The sequence below is a fragment of the Bos mutus genome, chromosome 5 (assembly GCF_027580195.1).
Source record: "Bos mutus isolate GX-2022 chromosome 5, NWIPB_WYAK_1.1, whole genome shotgun sequence".
NCBI lineage: Eukaryota > Metazoa > Chordata > Mammalia > Artiodactyla > Bovidae > Bos > Bos mutus.
The window spans coordinates 15,321,446-15,347,709 of record NC_091621.1 but is presented as its reverse complement, the minus strand read 5'-3'; the positions used below and the strand labels follow the sequence as shown (position 1 = coordinate 15,347,709).

The window sequence follows — 26,264 nt, the reverse complement described above, 5'->3', positions numbered from 1 at the left end:
GGCCCCAATGAGACCACTATTGCGCATAGCCGTACGCTCCATTTCCTCACAAATAAAGCCTAACTTTTCTAACTAACTTTGGTAAGACTTTGGAATAATCCACTTGACTAGGAGAAGGGGAAGAATGTTTGTAAATTCACCTCTATTCGCACTTAGATCCAAATGATCATAAGTCAGCAGGAAATCCATTGCGCTGTGAGCTCGGGCTCAATATAAGGGATCGACTCAGATAAAACAATACTTGTACTCGCTTCCTTTTTTTTAACTTCATCACCAACTCCCCCGGCCGCTAAGGGTCACATGGACCAGCCTGGCTCGCCCCGCCCTCGCTCCCGACGTAGGCAGGGTCTGGTCCGACGTAGGCAGGGTCTGGTCCGACCCACACTGGTGGCGGGAAAAGCAGCGGAACTGTGCTTAACAGCTGCTGGCTCCGCGGGGATCTTGAGGAGCGGCGGGGAGCGGGTGAGTGAGTGTGTGGGCAAGAAGGCTCTAAGTGGACTGCGTCCCTTCGTAGCCACGGGGGCTCTCCTGGGAAGCGCGGAGTCCCCTTTCCCGCCGCCTGGTTTAAAGGCAGGGGGCGGGGCGCGCGCCTTAGGTGCGCACGCGCAATTCCCAGTCGGGTCTCCTCTGTGGGTATCCGGGCGTTTCCAACTCGCCTGGGACTCCCCCTTGTTCTCCCGAGGTCACTCCGCACGGCCTGGTCCGCCCGCGGGGGTGCGGCTGTGATGGAAAGGGGCTTGGAACCTTTACTATAAGACAGAACCTTCCCAGGAATTTCCGCTTCTGAACTTCCCATCCAACTCAGACCCGAAAAAAACAAGTGTGCAACTTGGTGGTCAGCAGGAGCCGGGATCCAGTGGTCACTTGACTTAAATCTTGAGTTTTTATAAAATGTATTTCTCATTCCCTTCTGACCTTTCCCTTGGTAGACTTATGGAGGTTACAGTCTCTGCTTGGGTTTGTTAGCTGGACCATCAGCCGTTAATTAAGCTCCTTCGCTTGAGTATCTCAATTCTTGGCCCTTCGTGCTGCCACTCATAATTACCTTTATAAAAAGTCAATCTGGTCATTTCAGATTACTTTTAAAACTCCTCTTTGGCTGCCCACTGTCAAGTTTAAATCCTTAGGTGGTGGGTGTCCAGGCCTTTGGCAGTCTGACTCTGACTCAACTTGTTTTCTAAAGGTTCTTATCATTTTTTTTTCCATCTCATGCAGTTGAATCCCAGCCCTGTGGAAAGCGTGTCTGTATTGTGTCTTTCATGCTTTGATACTTGTGCTCCAGCTGTTCCCTGAACTTGTTCTTACCACTTCTCTGCCAAGTGAGCTTCTCTTTCAGAAGCGAACTCAACTGTCCCTTTGAAAACCTCTCTTTCCAGCCCTCCTAGGCCAAAGTAGTCACTTTTTCCTTTGTGTTCCTGAAGTATTTTACCTCCTTCTGTATAGGACGGGCTTCCCTGGTTACTCAGTGGTAAAGAATCCATCTGCCAGTGCAGGAGACACGGGTCCTATCCCTAGGTCCGGAAGATTGCCTGGAGAAGGAAATGGCAACCCACTCCAGTATTTTTGCCTGGGAAATCCAATGGACGAAGGAGCCTAGCAGGCTACAGTCTATAGGGTCCAAAAAGAATCAAACACAACTTCGCGACTAAACATTTTCTGTGGCACTTATACAATTGAGTAAAGGGTTACTCACCTCCAACTGTGCACTGTGTTCAGTACCAGATGGACAGAGATGAATAGAACAGAGTTCCTGCCCTTAAGGAACTGGAAGGAACAGATGTGAGCCCTCTGCAGTTACAGGGTGCCAGAGAATTCCACCCTGGCTTCCTTACTCTGCTCACTTGGAATTGTCTTGAGTAAACTTCTCTACTTTCACAGCTTGACAGACCACCTAACAACCTGATGCCTCCAAATCTCCAGCCCCACCCTCTCCTCCCTCAACTTCAAAACTTGTTTTAGAAAGCATGTATTGACACTTATGTTGTGCTGGTCACAAAGATTTCTAGTCTCAAAGAGTTTATATTTTAGTGCAGGTAACAGGAGCTTGAATTAGAGTCACCCAAAGAGTGTTTTCAGAACACTCTTGTCCAAGCCCCACTCCCTGTAGATTCTGACTCACTAGACTCTGAAATTCAAAGGTGAATATGAAACAGTTCCTGCCTTCAGGGAATCTAAGGCTAATTCAGGGAGATAGATGTTTTAAACAATCTATTTAAGTATTATGTACAACATGAACTACAAATGCCATGATGAAAGTCTGTTTATGGCACAAAGTAAACACAAAAGAGAGATACTTTTGTATGGAGAAACCAGGAGGAAGTGCCAGTTGGGCAGAGTTCTAAAAGGTGAGTGGATAGACTCTAGGTAGATGACAGAAGGGTGTTCCTGACAGAGGAGTGTCCTGGGAGAGAAGGTTAACTAACAGACAGATCATGAAGGACTTTGTATTGTATGCATTAGCGTATGCTGAAGGTAAACAATTCAAATAGTACTGAAGAGAAAGATAACTATTTATCCTGACCTAGGTCCCCCAGTTCTCCCCAGAGACAACTACTATGAATTTCTTATGTAGTCATTGAAAGGTTTTAAGCAGTGTGGTTAAATGGCCAGACCTGGTAACCACATTATAGATAGATTTAAGAGAATGAGACTGGACACAGGGAAAGAGGCTAGGTAGCAGTTGAGTAATCTAAGCAAGAGATACTCAGGACCTGAAGCGAGGCAGTGGCAATGGGGATAGACAAGGGCCAGACAGAAGAGCATAAGGAAGTAAAATTAGCTTGAGTGAGTGACTCAAGGTATTTAGAATGACTTCTAGGTTTCTTGTGTGAATAACTGAGTAGATTGTGTCAATTCCTGAGAAATCCAACAGAGAAGTAAAGACAACCAAGAGAAAAGATGTTCCATGTTGGACATATTAAGTGTGAGGATTTGAGAAGATGGAGATGGCTATTCATTTGTGGGACTGGCACCAGCAAGTTCAAAGTGGCAGGAGATAACGGATTTGCTGGCTAATGGCTCAGAAATGGTAGTTGAAGATGTGGGAGTGGATGAGTTTGCCCAAGGAGCTGTGTAGAGTGAGACAGGAAGAGGACTAAAGGTGTAGGCTTAGGAGTCCCCAGTGGCCTAGTAGTTAGGATTCCAGGCTTTCACTACCATGTCCAGGGTTCAAGCCCCGACTGAGATCCCACAAGCCTTGCAGCCATACATACATAAAAAGGTGCAGGCCTAAGGACCATCATCACTTGAGGAGAGGGGGAACAGCCAGTATGGGTTTGAGGAAAGTTTTGGTTTTTTGATTTTTCACTTTATTGGATTTTCCCTCCTCCTAAGATGAAAGAGCTTTGAGCAACTTATACGAGAATGGAGCCAGTATAAAGAGAATGTTGGAAACAAATGAGGAAGAACCAACTGAGGGATAAGAAGTGATTGATCAAGGACTTCCCTGGCAGTCCAGTGGTTAAGACTCTGAGCTTCCAGTGCAGGGGGTGCAGGTTCAATCCCTGGTCGAGGAACTAAGAGCCCACATGGCATGGCCAAACAGTTAAAAAAGGAAGAAGTGAGAAGTGATTGAGCTGTTACAAATGGAGAGCTTAGATTCGAAGCAAAAAAGTCACTGAGGGCATTTGAAATATGTTTGTTTTTCAGCTTGGGTGGAGAGAATTGAGAGAGTTCATTTCTGATTTCTGTTGTTCTGAGAGGAAAGGACCAGAGACACCAGCTGAGAGGTGTGGGAAGCAGTGGAGTAAAAGGACTTAAGGGTAATGGGTGAAAGTTAGAAACAGCTGTTCTCCAGAAGGAGAAGAGGGAGAGGACCAGGAATACTAAGGATGCTGGGTCAGGCTGAAGGCCTGTTCAGGTTGAAGCCCACATTTGTTGTGTATCATTGTGTGGGGTGGTTTGGTTTCCTCCAGCAAATCGTAGTCTAGATTTGAATCTAAGAGCCTGGAAAGTAAATGGTTGCATTGATCTGAGGCTGGGATCTTTTGTAGAGTGAATGCAATAAAAGGAAAAAAGATTGAGACTTTACAAGAGTTATGTGTAGTGATACAATAGTAGGATATGTGCTCCTGCGTGTTCTACCCCAGTCTGATCATTTTATTTTTCAGCTTAGAAATCTTCAATTAGTCCCAGGCTTCTATTCTAAATCCTTAAATTGATTGTCAATAAGTTTTCCCATAAAGCCAGTTCCAACCCTCTTTTTCGTTGCTCTCCTGTTAAGCTCCTTTATTCATAGTGGTTCCCTCTCTGCTTTTGCTCTGGAAGATTCTCTGCTTAAATTCCCCTCCTCCCAGCTGCCTAAATTCTAAGGCAGCCTTCAAAGGCCCAGTTCTAATCACCCTTCTCTGACAAAACCTCCTTGACAAAACCTCGGTCTACTTCAGCCTGAAAAGAGCCCTAGTTTTTCAGAATTTTTTTTTCAATATCACTTATTTAGAGCTTGTACTAACTTGCCTTTTATAGTGTTTTCTCTATATTAGATGAGTTTTATTTGTGCAACTAAATTCCTTAAATATCTTCAACACCTCAGCCACTGCACCTGCACAGCCTTGACTTTTGCCTAAGGCTCTTTGTAAGCACTTAATGACTAACTATAGAGTCCAGTAGATGGAGAGGAAATTAATATTTTGAGAAGTCTTTGTACTCAGCACTCAGTAAATATCAGTTTGATATCAGTGCTTCTCAGACTTTTTTGGTCAAGGACCAGGATTTTTCCCCTCCCAAGCTATTACGGATCAATGCTTTCTCCCCCTCCCACTACCAACTTTATCGTGATATAATTGATATATAAAGAACTGTTTTAAAATAGTGGGACTAGGAACTTATATGGCAGTCCAGTGGTTAAGACTATGTGCTTCCAACGCAGGGGACATGGGTTCAATCCCTGGTCAGGTAACTAAAATGCCACATGCTGCATGGCGCTGTACCCCACCCCCTACACATACAAATGTAACTTTAAAATTAATTAATGAATTTAAAAAGTAAAATAGTAAAACTTGAATAGTGTTATTAGAAAAATTAAATTACTAGAGAAGTAACATAAAAAAAGATGTACAGAATAGAGACATTTTTACTATTAGCCCATGGGATCACAAAGAGTCAGACACGGTTGAATGACTAGCACTTTCACGTTTTTCACTATTAGATTCAACATACATCAGCTCTATCAGATTGCTATAAGACGTCCTAAATGCTTATGCTTTGTTTTCGTACTAATCTTGATGCAGACAGCTAACAGTTTGGACTGCCAATGGTCCACTGCTGCACAGATGACTTGAGTTCCATGACCTCATTTGAACCACCCCCTACTTGTTTTTCTTAGTGTACCAATAAGAAAACTGAGGTTTAGGTTAAGCCACATGCTGAAGATCACCACCTTAGTCCTGGACAGAACTGGAATTCAAATGCCAAGTGTCATTTTGTTCATACTGCTGCTGCTGCTAAGTCGCTTCAGTCGTGTCCGACTCTGTGCAACCCGACAGGTGGCAGCCCACCAGGCTCCGCCGTTCATACTAGTGCTACTCAAAGCTGCTTCTTGGAGCAGAGTGGGTTTGGGGCCAAAGTTTTTGTTTGGTTTTGTTTTCAAGAAGTGTGTTAATTTTCTATTTTGAATTACAAGCATTTTTAATCTTTTATCCTTTGTTTTCCTTTGGGTCTTGCATTTTGAGGCCTGCAAGTATTAATTTCAGATGATTATTGCCTCATCTCAACTGCTTAGTACTCAACTGAGTGGGAAACTTAACTAACATTCCTTTTAAATGTCCAGGTCTGCTTTGTCTAAGGTGTTTGATAAAGTTCTCATCTGTCTATGATGAAATGTGAAAATACAGCATAATGAGTTTTTTAATAAAATCAAATATATTAAAAATAAATAAAATCAAATATATTAAATTCAAAGGACTATTTTATCCTGGGATTTTTGTCCTTGTTAGGTGTTCATGGAGGGTTTTTTTTGGGTGTTTAAATACTGAAAACAGAATGTGTAGTAATTGTGTGAGTGTTTTTATAGTAGCTGTTTGGAGACACAATTCACATACCATAAAATTCACCCTTTTAAAATGTACAATTCACAGAGATGTGCAACAGTTACTGCTGTCTAAGTTTAGAACATTTTCATCACTCAAAAAAGAAGCCATGAACATGACTCCTAGCAATCGGCCCCATCCCCCCCTCTCCCCCAGTCCCTGGCAACCAGGGACTTTATAATACTTATAATATTATATAATAATAATAATATATATTATAATAATATTATAATACTCTATAATACTTTATATCTGTATGGATTTACCTATTCTGAGTATTTCATATAGATGGAATCGTACAATATGTGACCTTTTGCATCTGACTTCTTCACAGAACATAATGTTTTCAAATTTCATCCACATTGTGGTATGTATCAGTACTTCATTCCTTTTTATTGTCAAATAGTATTCCATTGTATAGATATACCACTTTTCATTTATTCATTCATCAGTTGATGGACACTGGGGTTTTTAACATTTTGGCTGTTACAAATAATGCTGCTTGAACAGTTGTGTGCATTTTTTGGGTGGACATACATTTCGTTTCTCTCAAATGTATACCTATGAATCGGAGAATGCAAAGGCAACCCACTCCAGTACTCTTGCCTGGAAAATCCCATGGACAGAGGAGCCTGGTAGGCTGCAGCCCATGGGGTCGCTAGGACTCGACTGAGTAACTTCACTTTCACTTTTCACTTTCCACTTTCATGCATTGGAGAAGGAAATGGCAACCCATTCCAGTGTTCTTGCCTGGAGAATCCCAGGGACGGGAGAGCTGGGTGGGCTGCTGTCTGTGGGGTCGCACAGAGTCGGACATGACTGAAGCAACTTAGCAGCAGCAGCAGCAGCATACCTACGAATGGAATTCCTGGGTCCTATGTTAACTCTGTGTTTAACATTTTGAGGAATTGCTAAACCAATTTCCACAGCAACTGCACTGTTTTATAGTCCTCTACCAGCAAAAATGAGGTTTGTGTGCCTGTATTTTTTTTTTTTTAATGTCCTTAAGTTACAAAATTTAAAGACTGAAACCTTGGGTTCAGATCAGATCAGATCAGTCGCTCAGTTGTGTCCAACTCTTTGCGACCCCATGAATCGCAGCACGCCAGGCCTCCCTGTCCATCACCATCTCCTGGAGTTCACTCAAACTCACGTCCACTGAGTCAGTGATGCCATCCAGCCATCTCATCCACTGTTGTCCCCTTCTCCTCCTGCCCCCAATCCCTCCCAGCATCAGAGTCTTTTCCAATGAGTCAACTCTTCGCATGAGGTGGCCAAAGTACTGGAGTTTCAGCTTTAGCATCATTCCTTCCAATGAACACCCAGGGCTGATCTCCTTCAGAATGGACTGGTTGGATCTCCTTGCAGTCCAAGGGACTCTCAAGAGTCTTCTCCAACACCACAGTTCAAAAGCATCAGTTCTTTGGCGCTCAGCTTTCTTCACAGTCCAACTCTCGCGTCCATACATGACCACTGGAAAAACCATAGCCTTGACTAGATGGACCTTTGTTGGCAAAGTAATGTCTCTGCTTTTGAATGTGCTATCTAGGTTGGTCATAACTTTTCTTCCAAGGAGTAAGCGTCTTTTAATTTCATGGCTGCAGTCACCATCTGCAGTGATCTTGGAGCCCAGAAAAATAAAGTCTGACACTGTTTCCACTGTTTCCCCATCTATTTCCCATGAAGTGATGGGACCAGATGCCATGATCTTCGTTTTCTGAATGCTTTAAGCCAACCTTTTCACTCTCCACTTTCACTTTCATCAAGAGGCTTTTGAGTTCCTCTTCACTTTCTGCCATAAGGGTGGTGTCATCTGCATATCTGAGGTTATTGATATTTCTCCCGGCAGTCTTGATTCCAGCTTGTGTTTCTTCCAGTCCAGCATTTCTCATGATATACTCTGCATATAAGTTAAATAAGCAGGGTGACAATATACAGCCTTGACATACTCCTTTTCCTATTTGGAACCAGTCTGTTGTTCCATGTCCAGTTCTAACTATTGTTTCCTGACCTGCATACAGATTTCTCAAGAGGCAGGTCAGGTGGTCTGGTATTCCCATCTCTTTCAGAATTTTCCACAGTTTATTGTGATCTACACAGTCAAAGGCTTTGGCATAGTCAATAAAGCAGAAATAGATGTTTTTCTGGAACTCTCTTGCTTTTTTCGATGATCCAGCGGATGTTGGCAATTTGATCTCTGGTTCCTCTGCCTTTTCTAAAACCAGCTTGAACATCTGGAAGTTCACAGTTCACGTGTTGCTGAAGCCTGGCTTGGAGAATTTTGAGCATTACTTTACTAGCATGTGAGATGAGTGCAATTGTGCGGTAGTTTGAGCATTCTTTGTCATTGCCTTTCTTTGGGATTGGAATGAAAACTGACCTTTTCCAGTCCTGTGGCCACTGCTGAGTTTTCCAAATTTGCTGGCATATTGAGTGCAGCACTTTCACAGCATCATCTTTCAGAATTTGAAAGAGCTCAACTGGAATTCCATCACCTCCACTAGCTTTGTTCATAGTGATGCTTTCTTAGGCCCACTTGACTTCACATTCCAGGATGTCTGGCTCTAGGTGAGTGATCACACCATTGTGATTATCTTGGTCGTGAAGATCTTTTTTGTACAGTTCTTCTGTGTATTCATGCCACGTCTTCTTAATATCTTCTGCTTCTGTTAGATCCCTACCATTTCTGTCCTTTATTGAGCCCATCTTTGCATGAAATGTTACACCCTTGGTATCTCTGATTTTCTTGAAGAGATCTCTAGTCTTTCCCATTCTGTTGTTTTTGTGTCTTTCTTTGCATTGATCCATTAGTCTCCCTGAATTTAAAAAAAAAAAAACAAAAAACTTAAAGACTCATCCATGAAATCCAAAAGTTTGGGAACTACTGCCTTATACCAGTCTGTATTTTAAAACAAAGCAAACGAAAACCACCAAAAAACCCTATCCAGAAGGTCATCAATAAAAAGAAATGGTGAGAACTAACTGCTGACTGTTGAATAAAGTTATAGAACTGCCTTTGCATGTTGATTTTTCTCCAGCATAAAAGGCTTGTGTATCTTAAAGCAGTTTGCAATTACAGGGTCATTTGGCAGACATTTCCTAAATACTGTGCCTGGGCCCGTTTTCCTCAGCCCCTGGAGTTTCTGAATATTTGGATCGGGCCTAAGCAGACGTTCTAAGATGGTTTGTATTTTTTGTGTTTGTGCCTCATGTGGTGGCATGCAGGATCTTAGTTCCCCAACCAGGTATCAAATTTAGACCCCCTGCTTTGATCAGAGTCCTAACCACTGGACAACCAGAGGGGTCCCTCTAAGGTGGCTTTGAAGTGCAACCTGGTTCAAATGACTGCAGTCATTCTGGGTATATGTTAATTGGGTATAATACCAATTGAGGGTATAATGTTAATGCTTTTACTTGCATACTTGCATGTTTTGTTATTTCTAAGATATCTTTTTCAAGGAAAAAAAAAAGAATTTCCTGTCTTCTTTTCTATTGATTCTTGGCAATCGTTCCAAGAAAAAAAAGAGAATTTCCTTTCTTCTTTTCTATTGGTTCTTTAGCAAGCCAGAATGCTGGTTTTACTGTTTTGCCTTTATTGTGGGTCAAAGAGGGAGCATTGGGAAAATTATTTTCAAAGTAGAAAACACGAAGGACAATAAAGTACTCAGATTGAAACAAAGATAAATTAAAGGCTTGTATGGGGACTTCCCTGGTGGTCCATTGGTTAAGAAGCCGGGACTCGGTCCCTGGTCTGGGAACTAAGATCCCACCTGCCCAGACAACTAAGCCTGCACACCTCAACAAAAGATCCTATGTGCTGCAACTAAGACCTGCTGCAGCCAAATAAATAAAAATTTTAAAAAGAACATTTAATAGAGAAGAAAAGAGATATTCTAGATAATTATAACATAAAGAAGTGTTCAGTGCTGGAGGAGGCAGTCCATTTAGAATGACATGTGCTGTCAGAACCTGCCCTGCTGTAGATGCCTGTCCTCGTGAGGAGTTGGGTGGCATTGAGCTGGATTGTGAATGTCAGATAGGCTTAGAACTTTTGGAGTTAAGGGAGATAGACTTTCCAGAAGGTGGGAGCAAGGTTTGGAGAGTGCAAGGCGGGGCTCTATGTCTAAGAATGTGTATGTTTATGTTCCTGAGCTGGAGGGTTAGAGAGCCAGAGAGGCAGCTAAGGCATGGATCTAGGAAGTGGTGGGTTGGGCAGGTGTGTGTGATGTAGATAAGACAGATAATCAGATTCTAAGTGGTCTAGGAGAGAAAGAGCAGGCCACACAGACTAGGTGATAAGTAGCTTCTATTTAATCAAATGAAAAGAGAGTGAACTGTAAGTTTTCTGTCCCTGGCTGATTTTTTAATGGTATGTTTTCACTAGTGGGGGCTTCCCTGGTGGCTCAGACAGTAAAGAAACTGTCTGCAAGGCAGGAGACCTGAGTTCAGTCCCTGGGGTGGGAACATCCCCTGGAGAAGGGAATGACTACCCACTCCAGTATTCTTGCCTGGAGAATTCCATGGACAGAGGAGCCTGGCGGGCTACAGTCCATGGGGTTGCAAAAGAACTGGACACGACTGAGTGACTAACACACCAGGGAAGGGAAAGCAGCAGTCTAGAGAAATAACCCAGTTACATAAACGCAGGGATACAGCACCAGGCATCAAACTTTGGTCCTTTGGACATGCCCATTTCCTGTGGGGGATCAGGGGTGGAGTTGGGCTAGAGGTACATATGGAACCTCTGTGGGACATATGGGAAAGGTCTTTTTAGAGGAAGCTGAGAGTATGGCTGAATGTGATAAGGGGACAAGATTGATGGATATTCCCGTGTATGTGTTATGTGTGTCTTACTAGTGTCAGGTTCTGAAACATCCAGGACCTGTACCTACTTGATTATCTGATGCAGATTTAAGGACTTTTGTAAAGCAGGGCATGCTTCTGAAAAGGAAGATGGTCCTTCTGCGCAGAGGGACAAGAAGTTTAACTAGTTCCTATTTACTTCTTTTCTTGTCCACCCTGTTAGGTGCTGGCTTCTACTGAGATCATCAAAACTTATGAGTAACTTTGGGGAGGAGAGTGAAGGAACTTTCTCTGCACAGCCCTAAGGCCTTAGAAGCCTTCGGGCTCCTGGGATATATCAGATCCTCAGTGGGATCACCTCACAGTCACAGCTGGGTTTTCTCAGTTCTTGTACAGAAGAGCCATAACTGTGTGTGGAAGGGGACTGGGGCTGGCAATTTTAAGGGAGAGGAAAGCTCGTTCCCCTCATAGAGCTGCAGAGCTTTCTCAGGGTGAGAGTCTCAGTGATGATGCCCTTCACTAACCAGCCTTTCTTTCTACTTCATCATCTAGACTCTGAAACATACAGTTTCAGACCCAGGTTGAGGATGCGTGCATGCTAAGTCGCTTCAGTCATGTCTAACTGTTTGCGACCCCATGGACTGTAGCCCACCAGGCTCCTTTGTCCATGGGATTCTCCAAGCAAGAATACTGGGGCCCAGGGATCAAATCTGTCTCTCTTATGTCTCCTGCACTGCTAGGCAGGTTCTTTACCATTAGCCCCATCTGGGAAGCCGCAGTTTAGAGGATGGGATGGCTTAATTCTTAGGCTTGGAGCCTCTTTGGTTGAAGCCTTAACTTAAAGCTTTCCCTGAGACTGGGAAAAACACTGTTGGTGCTGATGGAAGTGAAGCATTTGAGGATTTTGTTCAGAATACCCAAAGCATCGGGGCCTGCGCGCTCCCCTCTCCCTTTTATGGGGAGGAGCCACATTTGTTGTCTTCCCTTGTCTCTGTAGGCCTCGTCATTCCTGTGTCCCTTGGCTCATCCACTGATGTGTGGACTTGAGCATGATGAATTGTGAACTTCTTGCCACGTGTAGTGCCCTTGGGTACTTGGAGGGAGACACTTACCACAAGGAGCCAGATTGCTTAGGTGAGTCCTTTTTTGAGGAAACATTAAAAAAGAAAAAAACTTACTTGAACCGAGATCTTTTGAATTTCTCAAGCCATGGGTATGAAGGGCACATGGACCTGGGTGGAGCTTCTTCCCTGGGTCCATGTAAGTGTTTATTCTGTCCCTGAAGAGAGTGTGAAGGACTTGATCCGCTACTTGAGGCACGAGGATGAGACACGGGACGTGCGGCAGCAGCTGGGATCGGCTCAGATCCTGCAGAGTGACCTCCTGCCCATCCTCACCCAGCATCGCCAGGACAAGCCTCTTTTTGATGCTGTTATCAGGTTGATTCCCCAGCTTTTTTTTTAATTGAAGTATGTTTGATTTACAATACTGTGTTAATTTCTGCTGTACAGCAAAGTGACTTAGTTATACACACATGTATATATATATATATGTATATATATACACACATTGTTTTTTATATTTTCTTTCATTATGGCTTATCATAGGATGTTGAATCTAGTTCCCTGGGCTATGCAGCAGGATCTCATTGTTGCTTCCTCCGATTTTTAAGGTTTATCATGTGCTAGCCTTTGGTGTTGGTGCCTGGTGAGGAAACTTAACAGCTTCTCCCTCCTTCATGATCTCCCTAGGCTGATGGTGAACTTGACACAACCAGCCTTGCTCTGTTTCGGCAGCGTGCCCAAGGAGCCCAGCTTCCGGCACCACTTTCTGCAGGTGCTGGCATACTTGCAGGCTTACAAAGAGGTGAGGTTTTACCCCAGAGTCCCTGGGGCAGAATTGGGGGCAGTGGGGAAGGAGAAAGTGGAGGCTACTTAAGGTCTACTCCCCTATTTCATAGGCCTTTGCCAGTGAGAAGGCATTTGGGGTCCTCAGTGAAACTTTGTATGAGCTGCTGCAGCTGGTGAGTCTCCGCTTCCCAAGATGCCAGGCTGAGGGGTCGGGGGGTGGGGGTGAGGGGTACAGTTAGCGCCATGCTCCTCCTCCGCACAGAGCCCCAGGCAGGGCATTATCATGGAGATACGGCCCCAATCCCTGGGGTACAAGTCCAATCCACCGCACTGAGTCTGCTGCCTCAGGACTGCTTGAACACTTCCTTTCCTTTCTTTTTAATCCTGACCCTTCTCTGTGCCTCTGTCCCTCTGTCAGGGTAGGGCCCTCCCGCTTTCCCCAGGGAGTCTCTTCCTCTATCTCTCCTTCTTCTGACCAGGGCTGGGAGGAACGCCAGGAGGAAGACAACTTGCTGATTGAGCGGATCCTGCTGCTGGTCAGAAACATCCTCCATGTCCCCGCCGACCTTGAGCAGGAGAAGGTGATCTGGGGTTGTCTGAGTTCTCATGCTTGGTTAGGGTGAGCAGCCCCCTTTTCCACTGTTCTGTCCTCTGACCTTGGTGGGGGGCACTTTGGTCAAGGAAGGAGTTGAAGAACCTCAAGGCAGGGCAGGAGAACTGACTGAGTGCCCCCTTTCCACCTCACTGCTCAGCGGATTGACGATGACGCCAGTGTGCACGACCGGCTTCTCTGGGCAATCCACCTCAGTGGCCTGGATGACCTGCTCCTCTTCCTGGCCAGCTCACCTGCGGAGCAGCAGTGGAGCCTCCATGTGCTGGAGATCATCTCCCTTATGTTTCGTGACCAGGTGAGACCCTGACCTGTTGCCGCCGACCCTTCCCTCGTGTCCTTTTCTGCTGTGTGGCCAGAATTGCTCTTGAGTCATGACTGAAATGTCTGAGGAAGGCAGGAGACTTGTGGAGTAGCCATGTCTTAGGTACAGGGTCCCACCAACAGCCGTATTTTCATTCACTCTTTCTGTCCCCCCAGGAGGTAAACTCAGAATAGAGAATGACTACCCTCCTGACTCGTCCCTTCTTGTTCTAAATTCAGAACCCTGAGCAACTGGCAGGAGTAGGGCAGGGACGCTTGGCTCAGGAGCGGAGGACAGATGTGGCAGAGCTGGAGGTCTTGCGCCAGCGAGAGATGGCAGAAAAGAAGACTCGAGCCCTGCAGCGAGGCAACAGGTGAGTGGCAGAGAGCCGCTCTACCCGTGTTCCTGTTCCTGCACCGCAGAATGTCAGGGCTCGGGCCAGACACTGGGTCACAGTGGTGACCAGAGAGCACTTTGCGGTTACAGCACGCTCTGATGTGCTGCTGAAAGAGTGAGGACGGAGCTTCCACAGAATTGAGGAGTCACCCTGGAGGTTTTTTTTTTTTTTTTCTTCTGCAGGCATTCTCGGTTTGGGGGTTCCTACATCATCCAGGGCTTGAAATCCATTGGGGAGAGGGACCTTGTATTTCATAAAGGTCTCCACAATGTGAGTATGGTCCTGTCGGGGCGGTTGGGGGTACATTGTAGAGTAGGGGGCCTACAAAGGGTAAACATCTCTGGAGGTAAAGCTGTCTCTGTTCTTGGGCTTAGAAAGTTAGAGACGTAGGAGGCATAGAGTTTTGGCAGTGTCTTTACAGGCATCTTCACTTAGTACTAGCGGGAGAGAACCTTCTATAAGTTTCTTCTGAGAAAACTAAAGTACCAAGGATGTGGAAAGAGCTGCCAGGGAAGGAGGTGTTCAGAAGTAATTCTGATCCCCTCAACCTCTACCCCCAGCTCCAAAACTATACTTCTGATTTGGGAAAGCAGCCCCGACGGGTGCCTAAACGTCGCCAGGCTGCCCGGGAGCTGTCCATCCAGCGCCGCTCTGCCCTCAACGTGAGACTCTTTCTTCGGGACTTCTGCTCGGAGTTCCTGGAAAACTGTTACAACCGGCTCATGGGCTCGGTGAAGGTGAGAGCCTAGGAAGGATGGAGCACAGAGTGACTCAGGCCGCAGTGAGGAGAAGAGCAGGCTGGTGAGAAGCCCATGGGAAGCTAGCCAAAGACCATGGACTAGTAGGTGGGAAGGGTGTAGGGTGCTCCTGAGACATGGTGATGAAGTCAAGAGGGAGTGGGTTATTGATGGACAAAAAAGACTCTATAGAGTAGTTGCCCCAGAGGAAAGGGAAGGGAATGTGGAGAGGATAAGAGAAGGATGGAAATTAGGGTCCTAATATATTGTTACAGTGATGTCCAGGATCCACCCGGTTGCAGTAGGACAGGAGGAAGTGGGAAGCCCTGAGGTCACGGAGTGATCTGTTTTTCCTGGACATAGGACCACCTGCTTCGGGAGAAGGCTCAACAGCACGACGAGACCTACTACATGTGGGCCCTGGCTTTCTTCATGGCCTTCAACCGAGCTGCCTCCTTCCGGCCAGGCCTGGTTTCTGAGACGCTCAGTGTCCGCACCTTCCACTTCATTGAGCAGAACCTCACCAACTACTATGAGATGATGCTGACCGACCGCAAGGAAGCCGTCTCCTGGGCACGCCGGTGAGCGGGAGGAGAACTGCGGTCAAAGTGGGCATCTTGGCCAGGTTGGGAATCGGAACGCCTGAATTCGGGATGATGCTTTCTTCCCTATTTCAGGCTTCAAGTGGTCAGGCTGGGGGCAAGGATGGGCTGGGTCATTCAGTTTTTGATGGAACTATTTTGGGAGGTGGGGGTGCAAAGGAGTGATACTGTTTCCATGAACCAAGGTCCTAAGCTGTCCTTCCTTTCACCTCTTTTCTTCTTGCAGGATGCACCTGGCTCTGAAGGCGTATCAGGAGCTGCTAGCCACAGTGAATGAGATGGATGTGTGCCCAGACGAGGCTGTGAGGGAGAGCAGCCGCATCATCAAGAGTGAGGCCTGGCCTGGCTGCTGGTCCCGCCTTCCCTGCCTCTCAACCCAAACCTCACCCTTCCCATCCCAGCTCCACCTGTCTCCCCCATCCCCAAGCTTTCCAGACCAATCCTTCCATCCCCTTCTCTTCTCTGTTTGCAGACAACATTTTCTATGTGATGGAGTACCGGGAGCTCTTCCTGGCTCTCTTTCGGAAGTTTGATGAGAGATGCCAGCCCCACTCTTTCCTTCGTGACCTGGTGGAAACCACCCACCTCTTCCTCAAGATGTTGGAGCGGTTCTGTCGGACCCGTGGGAACCTGATGGTGCAGGTATGGGGCGGCCCAGGGGTGTAGAAAGAGCTGGAGGGAAAGGAGGAAGGGGAAAGCTGATCTGTTAGAAATACTCTCAGCTAAGGCCAAGAGTTTTGTTGGTGTTGCCATTGTGAGTTGGCCTTGTAAATTTCCTCTCATTCAGTTAATTCTTGATCTACCATAAATATCTTCATTCAGGAACCATTTATTAAACACCTGCTCTTTGCTAAAAGCACATAGACTCTGGCGGTCCATAATTTTAGGATTTAGTAATTATGCTGTGCTATTTCCTGGTTATTCTTCAGAAGCACTGTCGTGAGATAGAAAGGGCCTTACCTTACAGTAAAAATCAGATCTGGGGACTTGCCCAGTAGTCCAGTGATTGAGACTCTGCACTCCCACTGCAGGGGGCCAGGGTTTGATCCCTGGTCTGGGAATTAAGATCCTGCATGCCGCCTAGAGAACCCAAACATAGAAAAAGTCAGAGATCTGGGATTTCGTCCTGTATTAGTTACTGTTAGAATAACTCAAGCTGCTTGTGTGCGTCTCCAGGTCTTTAAAGTTGATTATAATATCTACCCATATGAGCCTGAAATGAAATAATAAATGAAAAATCTGGGACAAGAAGAAAACCTCAAGGAGTTTCTATCCTGGAGACACAAGGACTCTGCTTTATAAAAATTTTCCTATACTTCTATTTGCTGCAGCTTAAAACTTGGTCAGAAGTGAACTTGAAAGGGGCTGTGGTACCAGTGTACTCAGTCACTCAGTTGTATCCATTGCAACTCTTTGTAACCCCATGGACTGCAGCCCACCAGGCTCCTCTGTTCATGAGATTTCCCAGGCAAGAATACTGGAGAGGGTTGCCATTTCCTACTCTGAGGATCAAACCCAAGTCTCTTGCGTCTCCTGCATTGGCAGGTGGATTCTTTACCACTGCTCCACCTAGGACACTTGTAGTACCAATGAGACTTTTCTAAAAGGCCTTTTTACACTCAGAACTCTGTTGTATTCTCAGTACTGTATTGAGCGTTTGGTGTTTACTATGTCTCAGATGTTGTGCTAAGATTTTCCCATAATCCTCACAACACTAGGACACAGGCACAGAGTGGTTAAGCAACTTGTCCAAGGTCTTGCTAGTAAATGACCAGCATCCATACTTAAATCCTGACCTGCTGGAATCCAGGCTTATGCTCCTGACCTTTGGTGTGTTTTAAGTTCCTTGAGTATAGCATGAATCTCATTAAGGACCTCATAACCCATTTTATTTACTCACAGCCATGACTTGGCGAGACAGGGTCAGGGTATTGACTTTCATTCTCCTGCTTTTCAGGAGGAAGAAAATCGTGGTGTACTTTTGCAGAATGCTTTCCTTTTCACAAAGCCTTTTCATATAGAAGTTTTTGTCCTTATAGCAAATCTGTTTATTCTATAGACTTCTGCTTAAGGTGTCACTGCCCCAAGAAATGAGTCACGTGCTGTTCCTGTGTTTTGCCATGGCATTTTATGCTCAGCCACATTCTAGGTTTTATCCATGCTGTAGTGTTGTTTACCTACTTACCTGTTTCCCCCAAACTAGTGCCTCAAGGAGAAGGCAATGTGCTGGTCACTGCTGCTTACCCATTGCCATCAAGTAGCACATAGTGGTCACTCCATGAATGTCTAATTAATTCAGACCTCTGACTAATTAGTTCTCAGAGGACATTAATGGGAAAAGGCGTCTCTGGCTCTCCTGCTGTCCTCACAGTTCTTTCTCCATAGAACAAACGAAAGAAAAGAAAGAAGAAAAAGAAGGCCTTAGATCAGTCTGTTGCTTCTGGTAATGCCCCCTACAGCCCAGAGGAGCTGGAGGCCATGTGGCCCTCCCTGGCCGAGCAGCTGCAGTGCCGTGCCCAGGTAAGTAGCTGCAGAAACCTTCTCCTGAGTCTAGTGCCCTGGACAGGCTGTCTTGGCATCCCCTCACCCCCACCACTGTTTCCATAGCTTTAATCATCCCTCTCTAGGATTCTGAGCTCAGTTTGGACTCTGTGGTTCCCTTTGATGCGGCCTCAGAGGTGCCAGTGGAGGAGCAGCGGGCAGAAGCCATGGTGCGGATCCAGGACTGCCTCCTGGCTGGCCAGGCCCCGCAGGCCCTGAGCCTCCTGAGGTCTGCCCGGTAAGAGCGCTGCATGCGCATCCTCCTGCATCCAGCCCCTGGGCTTTTGGGGGCAGAGAGTGGCTTTCACTGGGGCACAGGGTTCTCAGTCTTTCAAAGAGAGCAGTCCCCTCAAAAGTGCAAGAGCTCTGCATGGAACACTTGAGTCCTGGGAAGTTTTGGTTGGTTTATTAGGGAAGTTTGTTGTTTGTTTTGTTTCACTTTTGAAAAATATTAGCACAGTTAGTTGGGGGAAAAAATAGAGATAATTCTATGAGCCAAAGATAGCCATCATTAACATTTTGATGAGTTATCTTCCAGAGTATTCTCCCCCTCTGTGTTATATATAGACATATGCACCTTCTTTTACAAAATCAAAATATTATGATACTGATTTGTAGTATTTTTTTCAATTCTCAATATATTGTGAGCATCATTTCACATCAGATATATTTCTGCAATTGTTAATGGCTTTAAAACCCCATCATGTATATTTGTCCAACTAAATGTCATGCATTTAGATTACTTGCATTTTGTTCCTTTGATTTTCATTGCAGTGAGGCTTATGAGGGAAAATTTCCCTAGAGTCTTTGTTTCATCTTTGAGATGACAGTTTGCATTCTCTTTCCAGTTGGAAAATAAGTCTAAATTCCTTCTACTACTTCAAATTATAATTCAGATTCCCTCTGGTGAAAGTGTTAGTCACTCAGTTATATCTGACTCTTTGGAGCCCCATGGACTGTACCCCACCATACTCCTCTATCCATGGAATTCTCCAGGCAAGAATACTGGAGTGGGTACCCATTCCCTTCTCCAGGGAATCTTCCCAACCCAGGGATTGAACTGAGATCTCCCACATTGCAGGCAGATTCTTTACCATCTGAGCCACCAGAGAAGCCCAAATTCCCTCTGGCAAAAAGCCTTTTTTTTTTCTTTCTGTGTTCCAGGGAGGTGTGGCCAGAAAGAGATGTGTTTGGTGCTCAGGACATCTCCCCAGAGGAGGAGATCCAGCTACTGAAGCAAATCCTCTTGGCCCCGCTTCCCCGTGAGTCTCCCTTTCCTTCTCATCACTCTCCTTCCCATGCTTCTCTAGCGCCAACGTCACAGATACCCGGTAATCCTCACTCTTTCTGTAGGCCAGCAGGGTCTGGAGGAACAAGGGGCGGAGGAAGAAGACGAAGAAGAGGAGGAGGAGGAAGAGTTAGAAGTGGTCCAGGTGTCGGAGAGAGAATTTAACTTTTTGGACTACCTGAAACGGTGCGCGCCCAGAGGATGGAGTTGGTGTCAGGGTGCAGCCCGGGGTGCCATGCGGACGAGCTATATCTTTCTCATGCCTGCATCCTCTCGCTCCTTGTCTCGGTGCAGCTTCGCAAACTCAACCGTCCTCCGAGCCTACCTGCTGCTGCTGCGGAGCTACAAGCAGAACAGCGCCCACACCAACCACTGTGTGGTCAAGATGCTGCACCGGCTGGCCCATGATCTCAAAATGGAAGCCCTGCTTTTCCAGCTTTCCCTCTTCTACCTCTTCAATCGTCTGCTCAGCGATCCTGCTGCCGGGGCCTACAAAGTGAGGAAATACCAAAGAATGGGGGTCTGGAGGCCTAGGGACGTCCTGGGGTAAAAGGTTGAGAGGTGAAGTGCCCTGAGGGGTGTCAGGGCTGAGCCATGAGAGAACAGTGTGGATGTAGGCAGGCAGGTTGAGGGAGTTGCATGGGGAAGGATAGAAGAGGCCAAGCAAGGAGGGCCAGCTGGGGAACAGGTCTAGAGACGATACCTAGAGGCCCGTGTTTATGTACGTGTGGCCACGGGCCTGACAGCAGCCTCCCTCTCCCACAGGAGCTGGTGACTTTTGCCAAGTATATCCTGGGCAAGTTCTTTGCTTTGGCTGCTGTCAACCAGAAAGCCTTTGTGGAGCTGCTGTTCTGGAAGAACACTGCTGTGGTTCGAGAGATGACCGAGGGCTACGGCACCCTGGATGGCGGGTGAGCTTGAGGACAGCATGGTGGGCCTGATGGTGGGTGGTGGGGGCAACCCAGTACAGTGTGCCAGAGCTGGAGGACCTGGCAGGTCAGGTGGCGTTGCCTTTTCCCTTTCATAGGCGAGAAAACAAGCCCCGAAGGTGAAGCTAATTTCACCTGTTAGCTAATTTCACCCAAGAGAGAAACTGGGATCGAGCCTAAGTGCCCTGTCTACTCTAGTTTCCTTCTCCTTCACCGGCGTTCGGGGGGCGCTCAAAGTTGGGGGTCCACAGAGACTCTGTATGTGCCTTATACCAGGAAGTGCTGGGAAGCCATAAGGAAGCCCAGAAATGCCTGTCCTCTTTCTGAGTAGCTCAGCTCCTCTCCTTTCACTCTTCTCTCTCCTCCTAATACCCTCAGCCCCTGCAGTGTCAGGTTCCAGGGGCCCAACCTGGAAACTCTTAGTTTGATTTTGGGATTCTTAAGTAGAAGGAGAGTAAAAGGAAGGAGACACACCTTAGGCCTCTGCTGGCTGGCTGCTCTGAGGTACCTGGGTCACCCTTGCTCCTGTTAGAAGAGAAGGCCCTTGGTCTCCTCTTTCGGACCCAGCAGCCTCCCCGATCCCCTTCTTTCCCCACTCAGATCTTCTAGCCGCAGACTCCCTGGATGGAGCCCAGAGGAGGAGGCCCAGCTTCGGGAACTGTATCTTGCCCATAAGGATGTGGAAGGTATGAGGCCTTGAGGTCTGAAGAGCTTGAGGGAGGAAGGCAGCCAGAGCCCCGGGACCCCCCTTCCCAGCGTCACCCCTCCTCCACCTCAGGTCAGGATGTGGTGGACACCATCTTGGCACACCTGAAAACTGCTCCTCGGACACGCAGGCAGGTCATCCACCATCTGGTGCGGCTGGGACTGGCTGACAGCGTCAAGGACTTCCAGAGGTAGCAGCACATGCTCTGGAGGGAACTGATTTGGGAATCCACCACACAGCCCCTGAGCGCCCCCTTCCACTGACACCTCCCTCAATAGGAAAGGAACCCAGATTGTGCTGTGGACGGAGGATCAGGAGCTGGAGCTGCAGCGGCTTTTTGAGGAGTTTCAGGACTCCGATGGTGAGTGAGGGGGAAGCTCAGGGAGCCTCTGAGAGGAGAGCCAAGCTGTCCATTTCTTTTCCTGCCGCTTCCTCTTCCCAACGAAGGCTTATTTTCTCCTTTCTGTCCACCTGCTCTATTTGTGGTGACGCGTTTGCTTGTTTTAAAGGTATTTTTTCTTTTTTTAATTACATAAGTTACAGGTGTACAATTCACTATAGTATGGTTCACTGTAGTCACTAGTTTTTTTTATAGTCACTAATTCTTAAATTTTATGCTCCATTTATCATTGTTAAAAAAATATTGGCTATACTCCCCATGTTGTACAATACGTCCCTGCAGCTTATTTTATACCTAAGCTTGCAACTCTTAATCCCCTACCCCCGTATGGCTCCTCCCCCTTTCCCACTGGTAACCACTAATTTGTTCTCTATATCTGTGAGTCTGCTTCTTTTTTGTTATATTCATTCTTTTTTTTTTTTAGAATCCACATATAAGTGATATCATATTTCTCTGTCTTAATTATTTCACTTAGCATCCATATTGCCTCAAATGGCAAAAATTCATTCTTTTTTATGGCTGAGTAGTATTCCTGTATATGTTTATATTATTATTGTTGTTTAGTTACTAATTTGTACCTGACTTTGCAACCCTGTGGACTGTAGCCTGCCAGGCTCCTCTGTCCATGGGATTTCCCAGGCAAGAATACTGGAGTGCGTTGCCATTTCCTTCTCCAGGGGATCTTCCCTACCCAGGGATTGAACTTGAGTCTCCTGCGTGGCAGGTGGATTCTTTACTGTCTGAGCCACCTGGGAAGCCCTGTGTGTGTATTACATCTTCTTTATTCATTCGTCTGTTTATGGACACTTAGGTTGCTTTTATACCTTGGCAATTGTAAATAATTCTGCCAAGAACATTGGAGTATATGTATCTTCGAAGTAGTGTTTTTATTTTTTTTGGATATATACTCAAGAGTGGAATTTCTGGGTTATATGATAATTCTATTTGTAGTTTTTTGAAAGACCTCCATACTTTTTTTTTTGTGGTGTCATTTTTGAGTGAATTGAGTTATCCCCTTTCCCAAGACTGCTCTCTGTTTCCTTTACTAGTCCCTTTACCCTGTTGCTCTTCACACTTTCTCTCTATATAGATGTCCTGGGTAATATCATGAAGAACATTACAGCCAAACGCTCACGGGCCCGAATAGTGGATAAACTGCTGGCTCTGGGGCTGGTGGCTGAGCGGCGGGAGCTGTACAAGAAACGCCGGAAGAAGCTGGCACCCTCGAGCTTGGTAACAGTCTTACCCTGGCTCTGCCAGCTGGGCATGCCTCCCTCTCACCCCTCTCCCCCTGCAGTGCTCCTTAGAAGTAGCCCACCCAGATTCTTCCTGCTTCAGGCCCTTCTGAATAGGCCCCCCCAGTGGGGTAGTCAGGAACCAGAGGACTCCACACAGTTCCTTATCTTGTCTCCTTTGGTCCATTTCTCACCCCAATGAATTGTAGCCTAATGAAGAGGAATTTTTGCACGATTTTTGCCAGGAAGATCTAGAAGAAGAGGAAAATGTGCCAGAGAAAGATAATGAAGAGGATGAAGAGAAAGAAGGCTCAGAAGCAGAGCAACCCCAGGGTGGCTCCGTCATTTCAGCTGAATACCTTGGGCAAAGTCTGCACCAGGAAGGTGAGGGCTTGGTTGGGAGAGATGTCTCAGATGGCGGGGTTGGTTGTATGGACCAGTTGTGAGTTTCCCACATTCCTTCAGGCTTTTCTGCTCCCCTCCTCTGGCTCCAGAACTGCCTCATCCGAGCAGCAGATGATCGGGAAGAGGCCGGTGAGTGAATAAGTGACGGATTCGGGAGGACTGGGGTCTGGAGGCTGCTGGGGACCTGCCATGGGATGGAGGGCCAGTTATTTCTTCACATCTTCACCATGTGACTGGGTCCTATCCTAGGCTGCTCCCAGGCAGTTCCGTTGGTGCCACTGACAGAAGAAAATGAAGAAGCGATGGAAAATGAACAGTTTCAACAGCTGTTACGAAAGCTAGGGGTTCGGCCTCCTGCCTCTGGACAGGTAAATACATCAGTTACGGCATCAGCCAAGCATGTTGTTGCCTCTTTAAGATACATCTCCTCGCTCCCTGTCATCTCTGACCATGACTCCTACAGGAGCTGTCCTGCTAATCTTCTCTTTGCCTATCTTCTCTTCTCCTAAGTCCATCTTCCACACTGCTTCCAAGTTATCTTTCTAAAATATAGTTTTGATTATATCACTCTCCTGATCAGAGCACTTGGTGTTCCCCACTGTTTGCAGGACAAAGTCCACAGCCTTTGAGTGATGTATCTGGCCTTGGCCAAGCTTTGCAGCCTCACAATCATGCCACCCAACACCTGCCTCACACTGTAGTCATCCTGAGCTACTTTCCATCCTCCAAACAGACTTTTTCATACCTGTAAACAGTCAATCATGCCAGTTCCCCCTACTGGAAGGTTCCAACCACATACACAGGTGGCCGATCACCCATCTTCCTGATGAACCATCCACCCGACGTTCAAGAGTTTTAATTTAGCTGTCACTTCCTCAGGAAAACAGTCTCTTTCACTCCTTCAACCACACTCCCTACCAAAATTCACCAGATGCTCAAGTCTCTAATATAAAATGGCATAGTATTTGTGTATAATCTTTGCATATAGTCTCTATAGGTTACTTGTCATAACTAATACAATATAAATGCTATGTACATAGTTGTCAGTGTGCAGCAAGTTCAAGTTTTGCTTTTGGAACTTTCTGGAATTTTTCATTTCTTTCCCCAGTGTTTTTGATCTGTAGTTGGTTAAATCCATGGATATGAAACCCGCAGATGCAGAGGGCCAACTGTAATCATTTTGGTGGCTGTGATTTGTTCGTTCCGTTAGTATAGCCCCAGTCCTGTGGTGTTACAGTACATTGTTATAGTAGATTGGTTCTTTATCCTGTTTGATTGTGAGATCCTTGAAAGCATGGATCATATCTGACTCACTTTTAGATCCCCAGAATCTATTCATTTACTTATGTAATTAGCAACTATATTCTCTGGCACTGTGCTAGACACTGGGCATAGGCTGGATTAATAAGCAGTGAGAGTTCACAACCCTTGTGGCGCGTCACCAATGTAGGCTCATATGTATTCAGTGATTAATGTCAAAATCTGGTGAGCTCTAGAGGCTTCTCCTTTCCCATTGCTCCTGCTTTCAACTCCTTTGCCCCTGTAGGAAACCTTCTGGCGAATTCCAGCCAAACTGAATCCCACCCAGCTCCGGAGGATGTCAGCTTCCTTGAGCCAAGCAGAAGAGGAGGAAAAGCTTCAGTTAGGATTAGAATCTAAGGTCCCTGGGGAGCCAGGCCTAGAGGAGGAGCACCAACAGGAAGAGGAGCATCAACAAGAGGAGGAGCATCAAAAGGAGCACCGAGCACATGCCCTGAGGACCCTCATGTTAGCCCGGAAAAAGGAAGCAGGCCTGGTGTCGCCAGAGGGTAATACCAGGACCACTTACCTATTGTATACTTACTACGTGCTGGCCATATCAATCAAGAGGGTCTACAAGACTTCTGAGACTACAAGAACCTAGTTCCCTAATTTCATGCCTCTTGTGGTTGTTTCAGAGGAAGGGACCAGTGGTGGGAAAGAGCAGCTGATAATGGCACCCAAGAAGCGACAACTGCTGGACAGCGATGAGGAGCAGGAGGAAGATAAAGGTGGGAGCAGAAGTGGGGAGTCCGGTCGGGACCTGCTTTTTCTTCTAACCTCTAGCACTCTTCTCTCCAGTCTAGAAGATAAATGCTACCATCCTCCTTCTCCATACATACTTAGATCTCCTCTCTCTTTTTATCCTTGTCATTCCCATAGCACCAGAGTTGGGAGTTCCAGGAATCCGGAAGAAGAAACGGTTTCAGATAGAGGATGATGATGGGAGCGACTGAAGATGCAGATGCCCAGGGCAGATAAACCCCATTTTTAGGTGGTGAATTTGAATCCGAGTTTGGAGGGGCATACAGGACCTGGAAACCCCTCTTACTGGACAGCAGCTGTGGAGCCCCGGACTTCCCCATGGATTTAGAGTCCAGGAAGTCCAGGCAACAGTGTTGGCCTCCTGTTATTTCTTCCTTCTCCCAGTTTTATCAGGGTGCCTCAGTAGCTCTCTGGAGACTTATTCCTCTTCTTTGGTTTTAATAGCACTCCCTGGTAAAGGAGAGGTGTGAATGAAATATAGAAGGCACCTTGGACCCCCCTTAGTGGTCTGTTGTTTTGGCTTTCTGCTGGAGGTGGGTCCCAGCACTAGATGGGGAGTCTTGTGACATGAAGAGTGTGGGTGTTGCAGCATTTTTAAAAGGCTCCCATTCTCATATTCTTTCCTGTAATCATCTTCGAAACACCAGATTGAGCCCAGTTCTTGCCACTGAAGTAAGGCTGAGATGCAGTATTCTTCAGATGATGAATACATTTGGTTGGTGTTTGGCAGCGAATTAAACATGTAAAATGTAAAGTTGCCAGTGTTGATCTGACTTACCAATCTAAATACCCTAACCCTCCACCTGCATCTTTGTGAAAGAACTTTTAACTGTTAGGTTTAAAAGAAACCATCAGCCTTCCTTTTTCTCTTGCTTTCCCTACAAAAGATGCAAAAACATTCTTACCTCAAGATCAAAGGATAAATAGGATAAATCTTTAGGGTTAAAACAATATGCATCAGAACAGGCACATGAAAAAATGCTCAATGTTGTTAATCATCAGAGAAGTGCAAATTGAAACCACAATGAGATATCACCTGATACCTACCAGAGTGGCTGTCATCAAAAGGACCATGGATAATAAATGTTAGTTATAGAAAAGGAACCCTTGTACAGTGTTGATAGGAACATACTGGGCTGGCACAACTCAAATGAACTTTTCTGTCAACCCCATAAACTGGTGTAGCCACTGTGGAAAATAGTATGGAGGTTCCTAAAAAAAAACCCTAAAAATAGAACTGCCATATGACCAAGCAATTCCACTCCTGGGTATATATCTGAAAAACGTGAGAACACTAATTCACAAAGATATATGCACTCCAGTGTTCATAATTATTTACCATAGCCAAAATATAGAAGTAACCTAAG

General features: G+C 46.1%; 1 protein-coding gene across 3 annotated transcripts; it reads left to right on the top strand.

Annotated features, from left to right (window-relative positions):
• The first annotated feature begins 340 nt into the window (after positions 1-340).
• Positions 341-25,645, top strand: TIMELESS (timeless circadian regulator). 3 transcript variants are annotated; one of them, XM_070370415.1, is made up of 29 exons: positions 341-462; positions 11,827-11,963; positions 12,115-12,268; positions 12,581-12,695; positions 12,790-12,852; positions 13,159-13,260; positions 13,432-13,587; positions 13,833-13,966; positions 14,173-14,260; positions 14,551-14,727; positions 15,091-15,308; positions 15,556-15,659; positions 15,802-15,971; positions 17,715-17,849; positions 17,957-18,108; positions 19,035-19,132; positions 19,224-19,344; positions 19,453-19,654; positions 19,924-20,069; positions 20,688-20,773; positions 20,866-20,983; positions 21,072-21,154; positions 22,284-22,426; positions 22,674-22,812; positions 22,894-22,962; positions 23,083-23,201; positions 24,380-24,641; positions 24,771-24,863; positions 25,015-25,645. In XM_070370415.1, the coding sequence occupies exons 2-29, from the start codon at positions 11,879-11,881 to the stop codon at positions 25,086-25,088; spliced, it is 3,606 nt and encodes a 1,201-aa protein (XP_070226516.1). In that variant the 5' UTR covers positions 341-462; positions 11,827-11,878; the 3' UTR covers positions 25,089-25,645. The 3 variants fall into 3 exon arrangements, with proteins under 3 accessions (XP_070226516.1, XP_070226515.1, XP_005903499.2); XM_070370414.1 differs by having other exon boundaries at positions 22,638-22,812; XM_005903437.2 differs by lacking the exon at positions 341-462 and adding an exon at positions 638-820 and having other exon boundaries at positions 22,638-22,812.
• The last annotated feature ends 619 nt before the right edge of the window (positions 25,646-26,264 follow it).

Excerpts from the sequence above, each read along its gene's own strand:
- TIMELESS (XM_070370414.1), top strand. The coding sequence starts at position 11,879 with ATGATGAATTGTGAACTTCTTGCCACGTGTAGTGCCCTTGGGTACTTG. Across the intron at positions 19,133-19,223 it reads CCTCTTGGCCCCGCTTCCCC|GCCAGCAGGGTCTGGAGGAA; the intron begins GTGAGTCTCCCT and ends CTCTTTCTGTAG. Across the intron at positions 20,774-20,865 it reads TGCCCATAAGGATGTGGAAG|GTCAGGATGTGGTGGACACC; the intron begins GTATGAGGCCTT and ends CCTCCACCTCAG.